The sequence below is a fragment of the Eumetopias jubatus genome, unplaced genomic scaffold (genome assembly GCF_037043125.1).
Source record: "Eumetopias jubatus isolate StellerSeaLion01/CBP00866 unplaced genomic scaffold, mEumJub1_p1.0 scaffold_7, whole genome shotgun sequence".
In the NCBI taxonomy this organism is placed as follows: domain Eukaryota; kingdom Metazoa; phylum Chordata; class Mammalia; order Carnivora; family Otariidae; genus Eumetopias; species Eumetopias jubatus.
The window spans coordinates 99,486,266-99,499,971 of record NW_028274813.1 but is presented as its reverse complement, the minus strand read 5'-3'; the positions used below and the strand labels follow the sequence as shown (position 1 = coordinate 99,499,971).

Genomic DNA, 13,706 nt, shown 5'->3' with positions numbered 1-13,706 from the left:
AGCCTCCTAAATTCCCTGTTTACCTTTTCATGGCATTATGTCTGTCTTTCTCTTTGTTCAGCACTAGACTGTTCTCTCACTTTTCTTCTTACTCACCCATCCCTTGTCTCTCTTAACGATTTTATAGAGTTGAAATTATTTGTCACTTTGATATTGGTATAAATTTTAAAAGCACAGAACAGAAAGTGTGTCTCTTTAGAGTGTATTTTTGTAGGGTGTGTTTTAAAGACTGATTTTTTTATATGTGGATGATTCTTTATTCATTTTTTTGAAATTTTTTGTAGTTACTTGTTACAGAAAATTGTTAACACTCATTTAGAAACTTTCTAGAAAGTTACCTTTTTTTTTTTTTTTTTTTCCCCCCTCTAAGAGAGTCAGGGTGGACTTACGGTAGGGGAAGTTTGGCCCAAATCTAACTGAGAATATTATTTCTTTGCTTTCATTAATTGTGCCGTTATTTCATTGATGTGACTGTGTTTTGGCTATATATTTAAAAAAATTAATAAAAAAATAGGGGCACCTGGGTGGCTCAGTTGTTGGGCAACTGCCTTCAGCTCTGGTCATGGTCCCGGGGTCCTGGGATCGAGCCCCGCATTGAGCTCTCTGCTCAGCGGGAGGCCTGCTTCTCCCTCTCCCACTCCCCCTGCCTGTGTTCCTTCTCTCACTTTGTCTCTTTCTGCAAATAAATAAATTAAATCTTTAAAAAAAAAAGAAAAAAATAAAGGTAGGTTAAATTGCTTTTTGACACTTTAAATTGTTCCCCTGAATATTTACTAAGTACTTACAAGCCAAGTAGATAGTGATCACAAGAATATAAAACAGAATAATATATATCCTAAATTTATCCTTCATCATGAATTTCTGTATCCTGAACATATCGTTTTATTTGAATAGTCTTACTTGTGAAGTTTGACTTACTCAGAAATGTATGTAGTTGCAAAACTTTGTAAAGTGTTATCTTATGTTATAGGTTCTGAGTGCAAAGGTAGTTACAAATGCTCGAAGTCCTGGGGCAAAGTGCTATGGCATTGTAACCATGTCTTCAAGCACAGAGGTGTCCAGATGTATTGCCCATCTTCATCGCACTGAGCTGCATGGACAGCTGATTTCTGTGGAAAAAGTAAGCTTGCCTAAATGTATATAAGAGGGAGGTTACTTTGAGGGCCAGTAATGCTCAATTTAAAGATGTTATACCAGTAGGGAGTAGAATTTGGTATAATTTTTAAGTATTTATTTTTAGTTTTTTACTTCCAGATTTTCCAGATTTTTTACTTCCTGTTTTCCAGATTTTGTCCCAGCAACATACTTGTTATGATCATAAGTGTAACTTACAGTTTTTTTGTTTTCTTTTGTTTTTCTATTTAAACCTTTCAGGTTAAAGGTGATCCTTCTAAGAAAGAACTGAAGAAAGAAAATGATGAAAAGAGTAGTTCAAGAAGTTCTGGAGACAAAAAAAATATGAGTGATAGAAGTAGCAAGTAAGGATTTATTTTTTTGATAAGCACATAGACTTTTGGGAAATTGATGAGGTAGTTCTCATTTTGTTGTTTTCTTGGGTGGTATGGTCAGGACACAAGCCTCTGTCAAAAAAGAAGAGAAAAGGTCGTCTGAGAAGTGTGAAAAAAAGGAAGGCAAGGAGACTAAGAAAATAGAAGGTAAAGACGAGAAGAATGATAATGGATCAAGTGGCCAAACTTCAGACTCGATTAAAAAAAGTGAAGAAAAGAAGCGAATAAGTATGCTATATGTATCTTTCTTCTTGATCCCTTTTCTAATGCTTTTTACAACTTCATTTTTACAGTGGAAGGGAAAACCTGAGATTACAGTCCAGATAAATATTTAAATTTTGTTAGATGTCACTGTGGTAGAAGGGGAGGTGGAGGTCCAGTAGCACTAGTTGTCGTCTTTTCTACTCTTGGGAAACAAAGGTGTTCTTCCAGCTGAGCCCCTTTACTGGAAGACCTGGGCTGGCTGTAAATGGCCATTGATTCGTAGTTGTGTAACTGAGTTGGGATCTTTTGGTATCACAGAAAGTATTTATGTTTGTGGATTGAGTTATTTTTAAAAACTATGTGCAACTAAGTTCTCCTAAAATAAGTAGGTTTTTTTTATTTCATGCACTGGTTTCTGAATATCTGGCTATTTGAGAATTCAGCATTTTTACATTATCTTGATTGTCTTTTTTAATGAAATGTTTTTTAGGCATTTGTTTATCTACTTTTTTTTTCTCTTAGGTTCCAAGAGTCCAGGACATATGGTAATACTAGACCAAACTAAAGGAGATCATTGTAGGCCATCAAGAAGAGGAAGATATGAGAAAGTAAGTCTCTGGATGGATGCTGTATCCTATTCTCCCTGTTTCTAAAAGAAGACAATTTAGTATCTCTGTAACCATTTTTTGCATACTTTTGTGCTTGAAAATCTAAGAAAAATAGAATGTCATTACTCATTTAACCTTTTTAAATGACCAGCTGAACTTGAAAACCAAAACCCCGAATTATTTTAACTTCTAGTCTTGTTACCACTTTTTTTTTCTGTAGATTCATGGGAGAAGCAAGGAAAAGGAGAGAGCTAGCCTAGATAAAAAAAGGGACAAAGACTATAGAAGGAAAGACATCTTGCCTTTTGAAAAGATGAAGGAACAAAGACTAAGAGAGCATTTAGTTCGCTTTGAAAGATTGCGACGAGCAATGGAACTTCGAAGGTAGGAAAAGAGTCTGTTTTATACCTGTCTTTAACTAGACGTACATCTTTAACGCCAGTTACAAACCAGATTTCTGGAAATTGTATTCCCACAGAAAGCTATTGGCCACTTTTAAGAAGTGCAGTAAGACCTAATGATTTCTTAAGTTTGCATAGCATTTCATAATTTACAAAGTACCTTTCCATCTGTTATCTCTGTCTCAACTGTTCTGTAAGATTAGGTGCGCCCGTTACTTAATTGAAAAAATGGAGGCCCAGAGAGGCTAAATGACTCTTCCAATGCCACATGGCTAATGAGTGGCAGAGTCGGGACTCAGACCCAAGTCTTCTGACTCCAAGTCCAATGCTCTTTCCTCTACTCCAAAGCTGCCGCAATGAAAAACGTGACTTTAAAGGAAAAAATGATGTTGAGATAAGATAGTGTAAGCTACAGTGTTCAAGTAGCATGTTGACATTTTAGGAAAAATTGATTGTACTTTGGATTAGAGCCCAAGTGAAGGAAGATTCGCCTTGTGAACCTTATTGTGTTGAAGCTCTATCTCGAAGCAAGCATTCTCTTTAAAATAGAGAACAAAACAAAACATTTCTATTTTTAGTGGCAATATCTCAGCAGTTCACCATGAATGCCACCATTGCTTTCCTATGTCAGGTTTTTGATGCCACTTAAAATATTCTCGTGAAAATGTTTTGTAATATAAGTTTCCAAATATTAACCTATCTCATTGAGAGGTCTTTTATCATGGGATTTCATCTATTCATTCAGAGGAGTATTAGGAACAACCAGACACATTTGACAACTTAAATAGTAGTATGTCACATACTTTATTAGAAGGAAATAATCCTTGCATTACTCAGAACCCATTTTTTTTCCTCTTTTTGATGAAGTCCCAATATACTGAGATTCCTATGTAGACGATAAATCAGAATGAGAGAGTGGGAGCCACTAGAGCAGTGATTCTCAGGTCTGTCAGACCAGCACTCCTTTTTTTATGTATGTGTGTGTATACACACACACACACACACACACACACACACACACATAGTCACAGCATTCTCTTTACTCTGCTGAAATGTAATTGATGCATAATAGGCCTACAAATGCATAATATGCCTATATAAATAATTTCCAAAAAAACAATATAATGCCTTAACTCTAATATAAAGAAGAAATAAAAGTAAATTATAATGAAGCATATATTCCAGATATGAATGTTTAGGCACGACTCTAGAAGACCTAATGAAGTAGTCAGATGTTTACAACCCTCTTTAGACTCAATGAAAATGTGACAGCTACAAATGCAGACTGATATTGGTGTGTCATTTTGGTAAGTCAAATACCAGGAGTGGTGTTGACATTACTACATGATTTCTGAAATGGTGAACAGCTCTTGGTGAAGGTCTTAAGAAAGTATCATTTTTCCTCTAATTTACATGGAGTTGCATTTCTAGAAATTTTAGTGTATATAAAACCATGCCAAAGCAAACAAACCGACCTAGCATTTATTAAAAGCGAGTCAAGTTCTAGGCTCCAATTTTTTTTTAAGGTGATTTTGTTTGTTTTAATGACATGAATGTCCATTATGGCATTTGAAAGGTGTAAGTGTTGGACAGTTTTTTGTTATGCAGAACTATACTGATTATTCCATGCATCATAAGATATTTAGAATCCGTAGTCCCCACTCACTAAATGCTGCTAACAGCCCCCATGGTCGTTGCGATAATTTAAAATGGCCCTCAGATTTCCATGGGGGCAGCACTGAGCCACTGAGAACCACTGGGTTGCTAGAAGACATGGTGATAGAGTGCATGGAGGGCCTTAGAGTGAGGGGATGACAAAAACGTGATTAGAAATCCCAATACAGTAACTTCATTCAGTTCAGCAAACGTTTGAACTCTGTCCTGATTCAGAGAAGCATGGGCCAGTGAACACCAAAAAGGCCCTTAACGTAAGGCCACATTTTATTATATGTAGCATTTGCTGTAATTCACGTTGATGGGTATGATCCCAAGTCATCAAAATAAGGTATACCTTGCTTAAGGAGGTAGACCATATACTAGATACTGGAAATTTTCCTCTCAAAAACAGTAGAAGTTGTAGTTTTGGAAATTCATATATGTAGAACATCTCCTTTTTAAAATGTCGATTCACTAATGGGCTATTATTATGGGATTTTTATTTAAACAGGAATCCTCTAAGAGGCAACTACTCTATAAAATTCAGCTCCTCAGTTGACAGTCTTAATAAATAAGTGATAGCATTGGAATCTGTTTAAAGTTTTATTTTGAGTTCTCTTTCCAATTACATTAAAACTACTTAGGTTGAGTTGAAGTTTAAAATTGCCAACCTCAAGGAAAAATTCAAACTCAAAAGCTATTCTCTTTCACACAGTGCTAGCATAATTTAAGTATTTCTAAATACTGATTTTTGTTAGACGAAGAGAGATTGCAGAAAGAGAGCGTCGAGAGCGAGAACGCATTAGAATAATTCGTGAACGGGAAGAACGGGAACGCTTACAGAGAGAGAGAGAGCGCCTAGAAATTGAAAGGCAAAAACTAGAGAGAGAGAGAATGGAACGCGAACGCTTGGAAAGGGAACGCATTCGTATTGAACAGGTGCAGTCAGAAAATCTTTTCATCTTAAATAACTGACCTTTTTCAAACCCTGTGATTTTTGCCCTAAAATTTGCTTTACTTGCTGTAAAGCTTCTATAGAATGAGTTCAGCTAATGAGCATTTATTAAGGTGTCCCTGAAAGATAACAATCACTTAGGTGCTAGTTCAAAATACATTTAGTAGTGACTTTGTTCTAGCCAATTGGTAATAACTCAAGCTCTGCAATATCATGGCAGCCTAATAGTCTGAGCATAGGACTATGAGTCCAGAGTAGTTATAATCCAGGCTCTGTCACTATCCCAGTCTCAGCAAATAATAACTTATTTCCTTACATAGTAGAGTGGGAATGATTTCCCAAGGCTGGAAGGAAATAATGCCTCTCTTTGCAGAATTGCATCCAGGGTTTTAAGGCACTTTAGTTTGCAGACATATTAAGAACTTTATATCTAATTCCCTTTAGGTGCTTTTGTTTCAGTCAAATGATGAAACTAAATCTGACCTTCCCAATTACCTGCCAACTTCCACCACCCACTCTCTTGTTATTTTTAATGTTGCAGAACAATAGCCGTAGCCTAGCTTACTGATTTCTGAAGTCAATTTTGTTTATATATTTGTCCCAGGTATGTGTTTTGCCCGGTGCTTGCCTATGGTGGTTTCTTAATGACAGGATGAAACAAGGTTGTGCATGTACTTACCTTGTGTTTTCATTTTGCATTGGTTGGTTCTTCCTTCTGTGTTGTCTGAAGGAACGCCGTAAGGAAGCCGAACGTATTGCTCGAGAACGAGAGGAGCTGAGAAGGCAACAGCAACAGCTTCGTTACGAACAAGAGAAAAGGAATTCTTTGAAACGCCCACGTGATGTAGATCATAGGTAGTTGCCTGCTTTCTTCTTTAACAGTTAACACTTGCTATCTTATGCCTTTCAAACTAAGACTGATTGGAGGATTAGCACGTACAGGCAACCATCACTGGAATACAGGTCATGATCCAGTAGGGATGGGAATGATTGCAGGACTGGAGTGGATCCAGTGCATTGTCAAGTAGGAAGAGTCTGCTCTTTTTTCCCTTTCCCTTCCTGTTGCCAAATGTTTTTCCATTATGACTGGAAATACATCACCATAGTAGGCTCCCATGGTGGTTCTCAAACTCAGACCCATTGTGAAAATTCTGACAGGGTAGTGCAGATAAACTTGGAAGTGACAGACTTGGAAAGAGTGCATTGTGTGTTTGTGTTCATGCTGCTTAATAGATATCCAAATGCAGTCATTTAATTTTCTTAATATAAGTTCTGTGAGATTTAGTTGATTGTGTTGAGAAATAGATGGAATGAATGAATTGTGCTTGGGACTTACCTAACCTTTCCAAAGTTAGTGTGACTGAAAAAGTTGTGGACTGTTAGAATTTTATTATAAAATGGTAGCTGTCTTTTCCATTTACGAATTTTAAAACAGACCATTTTTCAACTATTTTCTCTCTGTGAAATTCCTCTAACACTATATGACTTTATGCAATCTGATAATTAATTCTTTGCTAGCTTGTTCTTGTAACAGAATGTTTTATGTCTTGAGTTTATTAGCCCTCAGTATCCACAGTTCCTAGCATGTGGTATGTATGACTCCAAGTAAGTGTTGTTGGAGTATTATAAAACTAATTTATATAAATGAGCAAATATTTCTCTTCAAGGCGAGATGATCCTTACTGGAGCGAGAATAAAAAGTTGTCTCTAGATACAGATGCACGATTCAGCCATGGATCTGACTATTCTCGCCAGCAAAACAGATTTAATGACTTTGATCACCGAGAGAGGGGCAGGTTTCCTGAGAGTTCAACAGTACAGTCTTCGTCTTTTGAAAGGTAGATAGATACCTTGAAAGTTGTTGTATTTGGGGAGTGCCTGGGTGGCTCAGTAGGTTAAGCATCTGCCTTTGGCTCAGGTCCTGATCCCAGGGTCTTGGGATCGAGCCCCACGTTGGGCTCCCTTCTCAGCCGGGAGTCTGTTTCTCCCTCTCCATCTGCCTCTCCCCCAGCTCATGCTCTCCCTTGCTCGCTCGCTCTCAAATAAATAAAATCTTTAAAAAAAAAGTTGTTATATTTGGTACATGAGCCTTGCTAATGATAACTTTGGTTCGCTAGTAAAATCTTAAGTACTACAGCTCAGATCTGACTGTTCAGAACAAATCGTATGTTTGGTTTTTGATTTTATTAATGTAAATGTGATTCAGTATTCAAAATTAGTTTGGGGCTCCTGGCTGGCTCAGTCAGTAGAGCATGAGACTCTTAATTTTGGGGTCATGAGTTGGAGCCCCATGTCAGGTGTAGAGATTGCTTAAGTAAATAGACTTTGGAAAAAAATTAGTTTAATAGGCCACCGTAACAAGGTTAAGTAGATTGGCTTTATCTTCTTAACCTTGTTTAAAACTCGGTAGCAATGCTGTTAGCTTTGGATGTGCTTCAACTGTTTAGAACACTAGAATATCCTTCAGGTCGGTAGTCATTTGAGTGTTTGATGTGAATTCCTCCCAGATGCTAAACAACAATCTTCATGCCAGACATTTAGAGTATAAGTTGTTATAATCAAAGTTGTGGCTTTTTTAGTGGCTTTGCCTTAAGTTAATTTTTAAACAAGCTGTGATTTTTGTAAGTTATGCAAATACAATTAAGAATAAGGCCAAGTAAGTACATTTCAGGACCTCTGTTCTTTGCTCTCAATAATCAATAGGCGAGAACGCTTTGTTGGTCAAAGTGAAGGGAAAAAAACACGTCCTACTGCACGAAGAGAAGATCCGGGTTTTGAAAGGTATCCCAAAAATTTCAGTGATTCCAGAAGAAATGAACCTCCACCACCAAGAAATGAACTTAGAGAAACGGACAGGCGAGAAGTCCGGGGAGAACGAGATGAGAGGAGAACCGTGATCATCCATGACAGGCCTGATATCACTCACCCTAGACATCCTCGGGAAGCAGGGCCCAATCCATCCAGACCAACCACTTGGAAAAGTGACAGCAGCATGTCCTCCGACAAACGGGAAACAAGGTATTTTGAGTAGTTGCCAGGGCCCAGCCAATGGTATAGAACTCATTTGGGTTTAAGGAAAAAAAGGTGTAATAAAGTTTTGATCATAGATGTCTTTGGGTTTTGTTTAACAGAGTTGAAAGGCCGGAACGATCTGGGAGGGAAGTATCAGGACACAGCGTGAGAGGGGCTCCCCCTGGCAGTCGCAGTAATGCTTCGGGCTACGGGAACAGAGAGGGAGACAGAGGTGTGATCACGGACCGAGGAAGTGGAACACAGGTAAGTGCTTGAGAATGTATTGTCACCTCTTTGGGAATAAATTCCGAGGATTTGCCATTTTGATGTGGCCTTGATTAGTTAGAGTGGAACGATTGGGAGATGAGGTTCTCATCAAAGATTTTAATGTTTTTCATATTTTACTGTCAACAATTGAGCATTAATAGTCCAGGGGCGCCTGGGTGGCTCAGTCGTTAAGCGTCTGCCTTCGGCTCAGGTCATGATCCCCGGGTCCTGGGATCGAGCCCCGCATCAGGCTCCCTGCTCAGCAGGAAGCCTGCTTCTCCCTCTCCCACTCAGCCTGCTTGTGTTCCCTCTCTCGCTGTGTCTCTCTCTGTCAAACAAACAAATAAATCTTAAAAACAAAAACATTAATGGTCGAAAGAAGTAGGATGCTAGCCCTGAAATTTTTTTTTTTTTTTAAGATTTTATTTACTTACTTGACAGAGATGCAGTGAGAGAGGGAACACAAGCAGGGGGAGTGGGAGAGGGAGAAGGAGGCTCGCCATGAGCAGGGAGCCCGATGCGGGGCTCGATCCCAGGACCCCGGGATCATGACCTGAGCTGAAGGCAAGCGCTCAACGACTGAGCCACCCAGGCGCCCCCCCATGAGCAGAACTTTTTTTTTTTTTTTAAGATTTTATTTACTCATGAGAGACAGAGGAGGAGAGAGAGAGAAGCAGAGAGAGAAGCAGGCTCCCGCGGAGCAGGGAGCCCAATGCAGGACTCGATCCCAGGACCCTGGGATCATGCCCTGAGCCGAAGGCAGACGCTTAACCATCTGAGCCAGCCAGGCGCCCCATGAGCAGAACTTTTAAGATGGGGTTTGTAATCCAGACATTCTGCCTTAGAGTAAAAACTCCTAGACTGGCCCCCGTATTCCGATACCCACTTAGAAAAGGTATCCCCAGGAGGAGATCCTGTTCCTCCCTTGAAAATGCTGTTTTTCCTAATATAAATTGTTTTGCCAATATTATATCTTTGTATAGTATCTTCAGCTTTATTTTCTGTAGACTAAGTGTCATCACTTCTGACTCTGCTTTCCTTGGATCTTTAGTTCTATGGCGGTTGTTTCCTTAGGTTCATTCACTCTGTTTTTCATAGTCATGTATGTAAGACCTTGTAAGAATCATAGCAATAATGAGTACTGTGTGAAATAGGACAACAACCACCGTGTCTGTGTGCTGTTTGCCTGTTGATCCTACCCCCTACCCTGATTCATTGTACTGTTTTGACCCCTCACTCTGCCTTCTTATACACCTGTCCATCCATGCATCATATATGGATCTAGAAATACCCGAGGGTCAAAAAGTATGTGCGTGCTGAAAGCTACGGAAATAGAAATTACATTGCCCCCACACCCTGCCCTGAAGCCTGAGCAGCTTCTCAGTACAAAATAGCTGGAAATTCTTTGCATGTGCTCTGCTATTATTCACCCCCTTTTCTTCTCAGACACCTTATTGATGTGTTTCGGACACTTCAGAGCACACCAGCCTAAGGGAATCGGCATGAGGCTGCAGGTGTTGTGACTTTTCTTTTAATCTGTGACTCTTTAGCACTACCCTGAGGAACGACACGTGGTTGAACGCCATGGACGGGACACAAGTGGACCACGGAAAGAGTGGCACGGTCCACCTTCTCAAGGGCCTGGCTATCATGATGCAAGGCGGATGGGTGATGGCCGGACAGGAGCAGGCATGATAACCCAGCACGCAAGGTAAGTACTTGGTTAAGACTTTTCTGCCAGCATTCATCCAAACCTTTGTCCTTTCCTTGAAGGGCAGTATAGTTTCTGAGATATTGAATGGCAGCTAGTGGTCACAGTCCTAACTTTGCCTAAACATTTCCCCATGTTAACTCCAGATCTCCCGGAGATTATACGCCGGGCAGCAGATGTTAATTTGTTAGTTTATACTCCTCATTGTAAGTTCACTGATTGGCATTCTGCCACATGGACTGAGATACAGGTATGTGTGTGTGTCATAATCCAGTAGATAAGGAGCACTAACTTCATGTCTGAACCGTCATCTTGTTCACCACCTGTCACTCCTAAAAGTCCTAGAAAGGAGTCCTAGAAAGGAAGAGGAGACTGAAAGTACGTTCTGCTCCCTCCCTTTTCCAGTAGCTCTAGCAAAACTGTTGGACATTTAACTAACCCAGAGCCTGTTCGTATCCTCAGAGGCGAGCTTTCTCTTGTGCACCAGCGTCCATCGTGGCCCCTCAGCTGGCGGGTCTGGTCTCCCCCTCTGTTCCATGCCTTTCTCTTTCCCATTCCCCTGTCTTGGAGGGGGGGCGGGCCCGCTGACCCCACTCCCTGCTGCGCTGGTCAGCCCCACCATCAGACTGGAGTGAGCGAGTGTTTACTGTATCTGTGTCTGCACCGCCTTGGCACTCATTCAGCCTTTGGTTTCAGAGGTCACCAATGCCTTTTTTCTAGCCACATTTATATTCCTTTATTTTCTGAGCTCTCAGTGTCCTTGGTGGTTAAGCACTATTGCTCACTGTGGCTTTTCTTTTTCGGGGGGAATACTCCTCTGTTTTCTAATGCGTCTGACTTTTCTTTCTGCCCTTTTGATTTCCTTTGCTGGCTCCTTCAGATGGTTGAACTTCAGACACTGCTCTTGATATTTAGCTCTATATTGGGATCTTTATGTAAATGTTTTGCCGTCTCCATAAATTCAGGGTCACAGGCAAACTCATTCCTCTCCCGTTTCAAACCTTCGTGTTCCACGTGTTGCCTCCAGCTTCTTTCAGTTTGCCAGTGCCACTGTGCGTCTTGTTCACCCAGACTGGGCCTCATCTTTTATCTCCTTCCACCCCTAGCATAAATTTCTAAATGTGGTTCCATTTTTAAAAAATAATTGTAATAGCTATGCCTTCTTCCACATTTCAGCTTCTCCGATTAGTCTTTCACCTTCTCTGTTACTCACACTATTTATAAATTTAACTCTTAGAACTGTTTTGTTAGACCATTATTTGCTCCAAAGCCATGAGCCGCCTCTCTGGTCACAGATCTAACCTGCCATCCTCAGTCAGGCATTCGAACCTTTATGTAATCTGATCTTATTCTACTTAAACTGTTTCACCATGGGTTTTTGTCTCCCAAATTGGTTGTAGGGTGTTTTGGTGGGTCTTTTTTCCCGTGTCGCTCATTAGTACCCACTACATTGCCATTACACGTATAAAAAAAAAAATCCATCCTCCTCTAAAAGAAATCCACAGATAATTCTGTGATGATGTCCTCTAGCTCGGAGGTTCAAGTTCCTAGGTGATGCCGATGCTGCTCATCTGGGGATCACACTCAGAGCCACTGCTCCAATCCATTCATGTGCATCCCATTAATTGGCTTACTATGAGGCAGAGACTTTGAAGTGAGAGTGCCCAAGTTCACATCCTTGTTCCACCATTTATTAGCCGTGATCTTGGGCAAGTTACTTAACCTCCAGATCCCAGTTTCTTCATCAAGAAAGTGGGGTTAGTAATGGTCCATACCTCACAAAACTGTTGGAAAAAGTCAGTTATTTAATATGGGTAAAGTACAAAGAACAGTGCCTGATAAATGATAAATGCTTAATAGGTAGTAGCTGTAATTTATTCTTTTGTTCTTGACAATTTTTTCTTTTAAACCTTTTTCAGTAATGCATCCCCAATTAATAGAATTGTACAAATCAGTGGCAATTCCATGCCAAGAGGAAGTGGCTCCGGATTTAAGCCATTTAAGGGTGGACCTCCACGACGATTCTGAAAATTAGCTCTCTGCCATGGTTTCAAGATAATTTATTGAAATCTCCTGTAAACTTTACTTGACTACTTTATGAAGAGGACCTCTGACTTGCTTGAGAGTTCTGTCAGACTTTTCTTTTTTTCTCTTTTTTTAAAATTTAACATGATTGCTTTTCTCAATTTTGGAGAAGATGTTTAAATAGTTCCGTTGTAACTTTTAATAGTTTTGTGTATCATTCAACTTTTTTTCTTGCAGCACCGAGACACATTTGAAAAGATGAAATCAAAACCATTTTGTTTAACGCTGTGTGAATATAAAGAGTAGTTTGCAGCTGTGTGGTAGTAGTTTCATTTGCAGCATTAGCTCTGTGGTGTCAGGCTCTAGAGTTTCTTGTCACCAAGCGTTTTCAGCCTCCATTTTGAAGGCTGTCTAAGCTTAAAAAAAGTCTGCTGTCTAATTTTTAGAGAATAAGATTGTTCCTTGCATTTCTGAGTATTATGTAACCTATTTTTGCAGAAGGTACTGTTACATTAAGTGCATCTGTGTATCCTGGTTTAAAAAAAATGTACTCTTTTTTGAAATAAACCTTCATATTCTGTATAGTTGCTAAAGCGTTGAGAACCTTTTTAATTGTAAAATGAGAGCCGATTTTCAGGTTAGTGTAGCAGCACACTTGTTCGGGTTTGCATGGTATTAAACCAAATAGATTAATGAAACCTTGGCCATGAGGTTTGTATCACAGAGGTTTTTAGACTGAGTTGTGCAGGTAAGTGCACTTTCATTAGGTAATCTACACTGTTTGGTGGATAAATTCCATCTCTGGGAATTGTGTGGGTACTAATGTTTCCATGTTCCCAACTATGTTGAGAACTGGAAAAAACCCAGGTTCTAGCTTGGTGAATCAGTTGGGTTTTGTAAATACTTGTATGTGGGAAGGCATTGTTGTCTCTTTGTGAAAATAAAAATCCACACCTGGAAGTGTATGTGTCTTTGTTTCCAGCGTTTTAGGTGTTAGTCCTCCGGTCCTTTCTGGAGTTAAACCCAAAGTAAGTGACTAGGTTTAGAGCTTTGAAGGCAGTCTTTTGGTCTTTATTCCTTGGAAATAAATCTCACTTTGATTTTTACCTCAGTAGCTGGGTAGCACGCTCTGGTGAAGTGTTGGTGAGTTAACCACAAATCTTACGGCTTTTTTTTTAAAGGCATCTTTTCTAGGAAAGCCCTTCGAGGTGAATTCTGAATACCACCTCTTAAAGCCTCCCATATTCCTTCCTATAAATCAGTGATGAATAATCCAAATAGTCTAGATTGTTGGATAATTCAACAGTCTGGGTGCTCATATAAAGGGAAAGATGGGAATAAGGGGTCACCCTGAGGCCA

At 39.7% G+C, this 13,706-nt stretch overlaps 1 protein-coding gene across 10 annotated transcripts in view; it reads left to right on the top strand.

Moving 5' to 3' along the window:
- The window catches only part of SLTM (SAFB like transcription modulator), a 42,592-nt gene extending 29,285 nt beyond the window's left edge, over positions 1 to 13,307 (top strand). For all 10 annotated transcript variants that reach the window (XM_028100048.2, XM_028100045.2, XM_028100043.2 and 7 more), the window contains 12 exons: positions 971 to 1,120; positions 1,375 to 1,478; positions 1,570 to 1,736; positions 2,235 to 2,320; positions 2,541 to 2,704; positions 5,136 to 5,316; positions 6,063 to 6,187; positions 7,000 to 7,170; positions 8,036 to 8,350; positions 8,464 to 8,608; positions 10,162 to 10,322; positions 12,242 to 13,307. In XM_028100048.2, the coding sequence (XP_027955849.1) occupies positions 971 to 1,120; positions 1,375 to 1,478; positions 1,570 to 1,736; positions 2,235 to 2,320; positions 2,541 to 2,704; positions 5,136 to 5,316; positions 6,063 to 6,187; positions 7,000 to 7,170; positions 8,036 to 8,350; positions 8,464 to 8,608; positions 10,162 to 10,322; positions 12,242 to 12,350 (1,878 nt within the window). In that variant the 3' untranslated portion in view covers positions 12,351 to 13,307. The remainder of the gene's footprint in view (positions 1 to 970; positions 1,121 to 1,374; positions 1,479 to 1,569; positions 1,737 to 2,234; positions 2,321 to 2,540; positions 2,705 to 5,135; positions 5,317 to 6,062; positions 6,188 to 6,999; positions 7,171 to 8,035; positions 8,351 to 8,463; positions 8,609 to 10,161; positions 10,323 to 12,241) is intronic.
- Positions 13,308 to 13,706: the final 399 nt, after the last annotated feature.